This window comes from Clupea harengus, chromosome 10 (assembly GCF_900700415.2).
Source record: "Clupea harengus chromosome 10, Ch_v2.0.2, whole genome shotgun sequence".
Lineage (NCBI taxonomy): Eukaryota > Metazoa > Chordata > Actinopteri > Clupeiformes > Clupeidae > Clupea > Clupea harengus.
This window is the reverse complement of record NC_045161.1, coordinates 22,698,589-22,708,588: the sequence shown is the minus strand read 5'-3', so window position 1 is coordinate 22,708,588 and position 10,000 is coordinate 22,698,589. Positions and strand designations below refer to the sequence as shown.

The window sequence follows — 10,000 nt, the reverse complement described above, 5'->3', positions numbered from 1 at the left end:
TGCTGTGATCAGCTAAATGCAATGTTAGTTTCTCCCCATCACTGAAGGCGTGCAGTACTATAAGTACTGTAGCAACAAACACAAACTATTAGCTAATGGCGAAAACTGAGCTTAGGCACAAGCTTTTATTTTTCAGAATCTTTCAAATGGAATTATATTGCACATGACCCTGTCTGAATATATATAATAATATAAAATATATAATAAAATATGGAGTTTGTGGTTATGTTCCAGGCATCACTCCCCAACAGAAAGGTCACTACCCTCTACCCTTTGCCCTTTGCCACTGCCCAGCGTGTAACAAGCACCAGAGGACATGCCTCGACTGGGGCTGTGAGTGGGGGGTGGGCATACGGAGCTGCCCCTCTGAATTCATTGGCAATGCAAATACTAGTTACTTCCACACGACGAGGTTGAACAAACACACACACACACGCACGCACGGACGCACGCACGCACGCACGCACGCACACACACACACACACACACACCCACTCACACACACGCTCACATACAACACTCCCCCACACTTATATTCTGGGTCATTGCTTCCCCGACTCTGCTGACGTGCACCGTGATTGTGCCACTGGCCCAGTCTGGAGCGGGATGAGGGTGGAGCGTTATGGGGCGGGGTGGAGGGGGCTACAGGGTGGGGGGGTGGTGGAGGGAGGTGTGGGGGGCCACAGGCGGTCCCCTGTCAGGCCCTCCTGTCAATCAAACCTCACTCCCCGTCCCGCTGTGAATAGTTCATCGCGGCGAATCAATCCCAATTTCTGCTGACAAATGTTCTGCTGTGCCCCCACCTTCTGTGGCCTCCGCCGGATCTGCCTTCCAAATGAGGTGGGCCGAGGCAGCACCGGTACGGCACGGGCACAGGCACCGGTACGGCACAGGCACAGGCACAGGCACCGGTACGGCACAGGCACAGGCACAGGCACAGGCACAGGCACAGGCGGAGTGGGGAGTGGGCTCTCCTGCCCAGGGGGATGGCTGTTTTAACATGGACCACTGTTCCAACACCCTGCTGAAAGTATGGCTTCAAGCTGTCTACATGACCCTGTGTCCTCTCTCGCTCTCTCTCTCTCTCTCTCTCTCTCTCTCTCTTTCCCTTGCTCTCTCCATCTCTCTCCCTTGTTCTCCATCTCTCTCCCTTGTTCTCTATCTCTCTCTCTCCCTGGCCCTCAATCTATCTTTTTCTTTCTTTCTCTGCCAGTTTTCAATTAAACTTCAAAGCATCTTTATTGCCATGACTGTTCAAAATATTGGTCCACCAATAATAAGGTCCAAATATTATATACCTTATATATGAACAAACATATATATATGACATATATATATATATATATATACTGTATATGTCATATAAACAAAATAAACAGCAGAGGAGAAACATTGAAATAATACAATTCTTATAACCAAAATGCACACACACAAAGGCCCAAATGAGACCGTAGAAGAGCTCCATGAACAGCACACTAATGAAAGGCTACTGTCCCTGACTCACCGTCTCTCTCTCAGGCTCAGACAGGCTACAGCAGACTGGGCAGCCAGGGGCACAGCATGTGCCCTCGCCTAAAAGGACAACAACAGTCAGCTCGTCCGTATCACCCAGTACATGGAAATGTGAGATTAGGGAAGAGAAACTCTTAAAAAAAAAAATATTTTCTGTATAAGAAGTTTGTGATTGCAGGGACAACTGCATGTCATTTCTAAATGACATTGGCCATGTGACGACCACAGATGGAATGCCCTTTAGTAATGGGATTCTCTATTCTGCATTCTCTTTGTGAAGCTGTGTTTCTGACAGCGAAGGATTTCTCTGGCAGGTGATAATGTCTTTTCACAGATAGATCATATTTTTATTTTAGGTTGTCATTTGGTTGGACGATGACAGTGTTTAAAATAATATCTTAATTATCTGGTTCATAATATGATATTTTCTGATTTGAATGACAACAGTGTGCTTTTTCTACAGAATATTACATTCACATAGTAATCACTAGTTGTTAATCTTGTTTAAATGAAATGTTTTCTACATGCCTAAAGACACTTTAAATGACAAAAGCTGCTGTTGAATTCATCCTGAGTTATGTAACCCTTTTGTTATAGCTTAAGTAAAATCTATCTGAAATATTTCAGATGCTTGCTTGGGGAGCAAAGAGAGACACTTTTGAAACTCTTAAAATATGTTTCATTTTTTGTATTTTTTGGAATGAGGGGCCTTGCCTATGCCGGGGCCCATTAATTGTCTTTCTGAGAGTTTCTCACCTCGGTGTGAGCCTGGTGTTGGCACACACCTGCACCGCCGTGTTCGGGGACCGGCAAGATGGATTGGCACTCCCATTAAGTGGGCCTTCCAGTGGGCCTCATTCCGCTCGCCCTGGAGCCATGCTCATCTCGCCCGGCCCGGCCCGCCAGGGACGGTACCGTCACAACCTGAGCGCAACCGAGCCAAGGCAAAGTTCCGGTTGGGCCGAGAGGGGAGGGCTAGCAGACGCTAACACAACACACACAGAACACACACACACACACACACACACACAGAGCCACCCTCCCACCCTCTCTTGTTCCCTGTCTGCTGGCGCAGACTCCCATCTCACAGCTAACCCAGATCACGGTCACATGACTCAATTCCACAGACACACGGCCAGTCTCCAGCCACAGCCAGAAATAGGCTAAAGACGCTAAAAATAAGAAACATTCATAATTCATTTTTTTCCCTTTCCCCAACCTGTGCCGTGTGTGTGTAAAAAATACAATAAAAATAATAAAAATAGCACTCATGCACCCCGGAGTACCCTAATGGAGCTGGTTTGGTGGATTCTTTTCAGTTCGCGGCCATTTTTCACGGCAAGCTACACCATGAAAAGACGCCACCTATTTTTCCTACCGACCAAACCTTTACTGCGCGGGAGTCGAGTATTCAGGCTCCGTTCCACTGTTTCACAATGCCTGCTGTCAGCCACTCAATGGTCAGCCCCATGCATGTTCCCATATCAGCCCAGCAGCTGTCCGTGAGCAGGCCTCTGCACAGTGTGCATCTCACGCCGTGCAGTGGTAGCAGCAGATGAACCCCTTACGGCCGCCGTGCATTCTGGGAGTCACTCAGAGTCCCTCGCCCGCCACCCGTAAATCAAACAAGCCAAGTATTATTTTAGTGTTCCGCATTCCGTGTTATTATTTTTATTTTTCTCCTTTTTCATGTGCGTTTTCTTTTTTCTTTTTTCTTCTTCTTCTTTTTAAAAGGAGGTGCAAAGTGCAAGGCCAGCTCTCTGCTAAATACCTTAAAAAGCAAAGCCCTAGGGAGGCGGAGGGCTGACTAAATATGTGGCTAATCCAGCAGAAGAGGGGGGGGTGACAGAAAAAAGAGAGAAAGAGAAAAAAAGGGAAGGAAGCAAGCAGAGAAACAACAACAGAGCCAACGGATAGCCTTATGTATTTTTATGTATTTATTTATTTATTTATTTCTCTCCTGGTCTATTTTCGGAGGCAGCTCCAGGGGTAAGAGGGGATTGAGGTCCCTGAGGAGCACTCTGGTGCAGAAGCTCTTTACTGTGTACATTACACCCCTTTGTCATTACAGCCTTTCAGTACACACACACACACACACTCACACACACACACTGCCCCCCTGCCCCTCTCTCTGCATGCCACCACACCCCTGGCCCTGCACTGATACCCCCCCCCCCCCCCCCCCCCGTCATCACTACTGGAAACGCTATAATAAGCCTCCATTACAGTGAAACTTCAGAAGCAAGTTAGATACCGCCTTGCACAAACTGTGCTCCAACTCCAACCTCCACTTCGATTATGTCACAAAAGCGGTCGAGGGCTTCTATTAATCAACAGAAAGTTAGCCGCCGAGAGTAATATTGCCATGATGGCGGCAGGCAGCCCCGGCCACACAAACATAAACCCATTAGGGCCGTGGCAATCCACAAACCCCCTTCACTGTCATCCCGATGAATCAAGATGGCTTAGGAAAGAAGAACCCCGCGCTCCGTGCAGAGCCATCAACCTTCGCCAAGCACCCCTCGGAAGATCATTGGTTTCCCAGTCAGACAGATCATATATACTCCCAAGATTAACTAAAAGCCTTTTAAGCATACCCTGAGCACTCACTTAAAACACTACCCATCCATCCATTCTTATCATACGTCTGGCAATCATTTAACATGCATATTTGATGACTGTTAAGGGCTAGCATGGAAACACTGGACAAATGAGAGATGCTTTATGAGCGCAGTCCAGGTGAGAGGATTCGTTTTGTGCGTAAATGTTTTTGTGAGCAGTAACCGCCTCCCATTCTGCCTTTTTCCCAACACAAACACAGAACACACACTTGTGGACGCGTCTGCCGTTCTACTTATCATTCAAATGGAGACGCTGTTCCTGTCTCTGACTCTCCCCTCTGAGTTTGAGATCCCCCCCACCTCCTCCCCCCTCCTCCCCGACAACCACCTCCACAGCCCTCGCCTCGGCACCTGCCCAGGGGCCTAATTCTAACGAGACCGCCCCCCTCCCCCCCGCCCCCCACACACACACACACAGCCCACCCCTCACCCACCTACCCCCCACACACACACACAGCCCACCCCTCACCTACCCACCCCACATACACACACACACACACACAGCCCACCCTTCACCTACCCACCCCCCCCCCCCACACACACACACACACAGCCCACCCCACACACACACACACACACACACAGCCCACCCCTCACCTACCCACCGGCGGCTGTGAGGCCTCCCACCCTGAGGGCCTCGATTGGCTTCCTGCGGCTCCCTCTCCCTTCCTCCCCGCTCACAAACACAGCCTTGAATTATTCAGTCTTTGCGGCAGGCAGGCTGGCCGGTTGATGAGCAGGTGGATTGGAAATTCCAGGCGTCTTAAGCCCTGCGGACGCTGCTGCTGCCATTGCTGCTTAGAGGCGAGAGGCCCGGGGACGCCACGGACGCCACGGACGCCACCTCTCCTTCTTCTCTGCCTCACACGAGGTCGGTCGGCCGGGCCCGGCACAGCACCGGCCCACACTGCTCCCATCTTGTGTGTACGCGCGCGTGTGTGTGTGTGTGTGTGTATGTCTCTCTATGCATGTATCTGTATGTCGAAGTATGTCTTGTCTGTCTATTTGTTGTATGTGTGTGTTGTCTATATGTGTGTGTGTGTGTATATAAATATATACATATAAATAAATAAATATAATATAATGTGTATATATGTATGTGTATGTATGTATGTATGTATGTATGTATGTATGTATGTATGTATATAAAAGGTATATATATATGTGTGCACATGGGAGTGGAAGGATATGTTAAATCGCATGCAAATTTGAATGTGTGAGCCTGTCTGCATAACAGTATATGTATGCGTGTGTCTGTGCGTGCTTGCATCCGCGTGCATGGGCACAGAGATAATTCATATGTATGTGGGGTTACTCAAATGGAAACAACAGAGAGAGAAAGGAACGGGGGGGGGGGGGGGGGACTAGAGCTGACATGCTTAAAGCATATGTCCTAAGCGCAGGACTTCGGATTCCTCCCAACCTCTTGGCTAATGTGTCCATTATCACCATAAGCCAGCACACTGAACCACTGCCATCACGCTTTCCGTGCGCTGTTTTATCCCCCCACTCCACCTCAAGGTCCAACGGCTAAAAAAAATCCCACAAGGACGTGCATGCTGTGTTTATAAATGCAGAGCATCAACACAATCACCGGCATTATAGTTGCATGTTAAAAGGGGGCTAAGGACACTGTTATTTATTTTTTTAATGCAGCTTAGTGATGAAGAATTTTTCCGATGGGATTTGTCATGAGCCCATGCTCTGCTGGATAAATCTGCTGTACTAAAGCGCCGACTGAGACGAGCTGTGACGCGTGCCGACGGTGGCGGCGGCGACGGAGACGGCAGCACCCTTAATCTACACGGTTAAATGCCCTAAGAACAAACTATCAGGTGGGTTCAATAAAGACAGAGCTAAACAAGGCACGGGAAAGCTCATTACTCTGAATTCAGCAGCAAGAGAGAGAGAAAGAGAGAGAGAGAGGGGAGAGAGAAAGAGAGGAATACAAAAAAGATACAACACTGTAGTCAGCATAAAAACAGATACTGTGGCACACACATATGTGAGAAGTTTGTACACACATACATCAAACTTCATTTGAATGCTCTCAGTACCGCACTTCTTTTGAATACTATCTGCGTAACTGCTTTGTGTAAAATCAAATCTTGGTTATTTCTGCTTATCTTATCAAACACAAGGCATTTCACTTCAGCGGTTGTCAGCACCTCGCATTTTCAGTGATCCCCTTCCTGTCCTTCACGGAGGCGTTCAGTGTGTCCTGCGTACACACACACACACACACACACACAGAGCTGCCTTCAGTGTGTCCTGCGTGTGAAAAACACAGAGCAGCCGGCTGCTTTAGAAGTATATATGTGAATCTGAGAAACCTCAGAGGAAGGACGTGTGACATTGTGGATGTCTGCAAACTGCTTTTGGTCGTTTGTTTGTTTGTTTGTTTGTTTGTTTGTTTGCTTCTGAAAGAGAAGAGAAAGCTCAGCAGTACGTTTAGTGCTTACGTTCAGGTGTCACATTCACTGTGCATACTCCGTGTCAATAACTGAGGAGGGATCTGGGCGTGCTTCCAATCACGACAGCAGTATAAGATGTCACATTGCATCAAAATCCTCTCCAAAAAAATGAATTGGCGTTCAAAGAGTTAATGACGAACCGTAGCCGTTAATAACTCATAAGTCGTCTCCAGGGGAATATTAGTTTACATTAATTACACCATTGCCCCTGGCAAAGTGCACATCAAGCAGTATTTTGCAAACAAACTACTGGCATATCTACTTACCGTCAGCACAGAACGAGAGGGGGGTGGCAACGCAGAGATTTAGGGGTGGCAGGCTGACAGGAGGCCTCTGAAATACTTTTTTCCACAAGACCAACCTTAAAAGATCTGCTTGTGCACTCCGATATAACTCATAACTTCTCTAACTCCTTCTCTCTACATCTCCCTCTCCCTCTCTCTCTCTCTCTCTCCCTTGCTCTTCCTCTAAATCTGACTTGTATCCTCCTCAACCAACAGAGACTACACTGTCGGCCTTTGCATCATTGATGGTACAGGCTCAGTGCTTAGCTTAGCGTCAGATTCGGTATCACTATCCCTGTGTTTGCTTTTTGCGCGACACACACCTGAGTGTGTGCTGTGCCTTGAATCACCCGTGTATTTCTCGCTCTCCGTAAGGAGAGCCTCCCGAGGACAGGGGGGGGGGGGGGGGGGGGGGGGTAAAATGTAGCTTCCGCAGCAGAGTCTGACACATGTCAATGGCTTGCTGTTGCATTTCAGTAAAATGCTGGAAGGTTCTGTCCCACGCAAGCACCTCCAGCAGACTCAGCGTGAGTCACTACAGGATGCAGGCAAAAGGGAACAGAATGACAAATGTTTTATTCTACAATGCACTGTTGAATCTTCACACAGGTGACTAGTTTATGTGTGTGTGTGTGTGTGTGTGGGTGTGTGTGTGTGTGTGTGTGTGTGTGTGTATGTGTGTGTGTGTCTTTCTTGCGTGTTTGTCTCTTGCTTGTATGGAAGTCGCATGCATTACATTAATGCATATCCGTAAGGTAAATTCAGCCTCTAATTTCTTCCTGTCACAGAGTGCCTGTCAATCTTTTACATCCCTTTTTGTATCTTAAATCTTTAAAGAGCCAGACGCTTTGGGAACTCCTCCCTTTAAAAAAAAAAACTAGCCATGAGCGCACGTTGTGGCCCCTGTTCGCCTGCTCATCTGCATATTCCATTTAATCCCAGGGGTGGGTCAGCCCTGACGGATACCCTGCGAGGTTGGCAAGTGGACACAATTAGTCACTCCATCAGCACATGGCACTGGCAATCGACTCTGCGTGAATCCCCCCCCTTCTTTTTTTTAAACGCCCTGCCACACACAGCTATAGTCTCCCCTCAACACATCCCTTGGCGTTCTCTCAAAGAACAAGTTTTTTTATTATTCAAATGCTCTTTAAGAAAAAAAAAGGCCTCAAGCTTCAAGCCTAGCAAATTTGAAGGATAAAAGAAAAACGACTTGTTTTTTTTTTTGTTTTTTTTAAACGAATCCACCAGAAACGTTCAAAGTTAGCAGTGGCGTATTTGCATCTTTAATGTGAAACATGTGCCTTGTGGCTGGGCTGGCTCTCCTGTTGTCTAGTTCACACAGAGATCCTGCCTTAGCCCCACACCACTGACACTACCACGCCAATGGGGATTGGGATCTAGCCATGTAGAGCTGTCCGGCTTTGCTGTCCCTATTGGTTGCTATCCTTAGCGCTGAAGAAAAGAAAGAAAGAAAGAAAGAAAGAAAGAAAGATAGAAAGAACAAGCCCTGACACGACAGAAAGGCACAGAAAAACCCTTTGTGTGCGACACATTCATATTTCCACTAAAAAAAATTCGTTTTGATTTACTGTAAAAAAAAAAAAGAAATGGGGCTAGCATCAACGATGCCTTCTGTGCTTTTGTGATGAGGAGAATGAATCAAAGAACAAATGAATAGATTTTCTGGTGCAAGTGTACAGCACATATATAGGCAATATAGGGCCCCCCACAGGGCAGTCTGATGGAGCATCTTAAACCCCCCCCCCCCCCCCCACACACACACACACACACACACCTCACGTCCCTGCAAGGCTTCCATGTTGGTGTCATCTTTTGAGGGAGCATGTGGCATTTCCTCTGAGCTCTGGGGCTGACCTGAGAGTCCCCGCCGAGCACGAGAGGGACAAGGGGACAAGGAAGAGAAGGAAGAAGGTGACGAAGAACAGGATGGCGAGGATGACTTACCCCTGGCAGTGTCTTCTGTTCATGGAGGGCGTTCTGGGCCTTGATGGCGGACTCCCGGGCGCAGTAGGTCAGGAACGCACAGCCTGTAACACAGAGCATAAGCGCAGGGCCACACGTCAGCCTCGTAACACAGGGCATAAGTGCAGGGCCACACGTCAGCTTCGTTTAACACCCACCTCAGAACAACAGCCCTGCGGCTGGCTTAGGGTCGCCGTCATGCTAAAAATGACTAAATAAAATACTAAATACATATGCGATAAATATTTCACATTAAGTAATAGGTAGCGTAGAGGGGAGAAGAGTTAAAACAAAAAAAAATGAAATGTGTGTCTTTGTTTTTTCTGACCTGCTCTGAAAACAAAAGACATACGCGTCGCAGCGGAGGGGACTGCGGTGGAGTTGTTTAACAATGCATACACACCAGCAGAATCCTCCCCAAGACAAAACAATGAGACCACTGAGCAATCAATCAAATCCCTAACCCCAGGGCTCCCCATCATCCCCACTTAGGCTCAGCCCATGTCAGTCATCGCTACACACAGCCCACTGCAAAGGAAAACCGGGAGGGGTGTGTGTGTGGGGTGGGAGTGTGTGGTGGTGGTGGTGTCTGTGTGTGTGTGGTTTAGGATTCAAGATGAATCGTCCCTAGAGAAATTTGTCTTAAAGGCTGCCACATAAAAATACAAACAATTACAGTGCAGTGACATACATACAGTATATGACTCAAACAGCGCAGACAGAAGTTAATTCTGTACACGCAACACAGACCCTCATCTCACTCCCCCTTATGTCCTGAGTTTAGGAGTCACTGATAAAGGAAGGTAAGAGTTTTTAGACCTATTCAGGTATCCGTTCCTGTGTTTAATTGGAACCCTGTAGTGCCTACCTGATGGGAGACGTTCGTATTCTATACAGGACACAGGAGGGTCTGCGATAATGTTCCCAGCCTGTGCTAGGAACAGCTATAGCTTTCTCAAAGAGCATTTGAAGGGAGGGATGCTCCCTCACCTCACCCACAGGACCTGCTTTCTGTTTATTTATTTAACTGATATGTTAGCAGACCAAGCTGAGATTCTGAAATCTACAGTCTATCGCAGCATGATCAAATAACATCAGTACTCTCTGTCCACCGCAAACACTA

The 10,000-nt window shown here is 47.6% G+C and overlaps 1 protein-coding gene across 10 annotated transcripts in view; it reads right to left on the bottom strand.

The window, feature by feature from the left end:
- celf5a (cugbp, Elav-like family member 5a) overlaps nucleotides 1–10,000 on the bottom strand; it is a 175,238-nt gene that overhangs the window by 151,790 nt on the left and 13,448 nt on the right. For all 10 annotated transcript variants that reach the window (XM_031574429.2, XM_031574432.2, XM_031574428.2 and 7 more), the window contains exon 2: nucleotides 8,860–8,942. In XM_031574429.2, coding sequence (XP_031430289.1) covers nucleotides 8,860–8,942 — 83 coding nt within the window. The remainder of the gene's footprint in view (nucleotides 1–8,859; nucleotides 8,943–10,000) is intronic.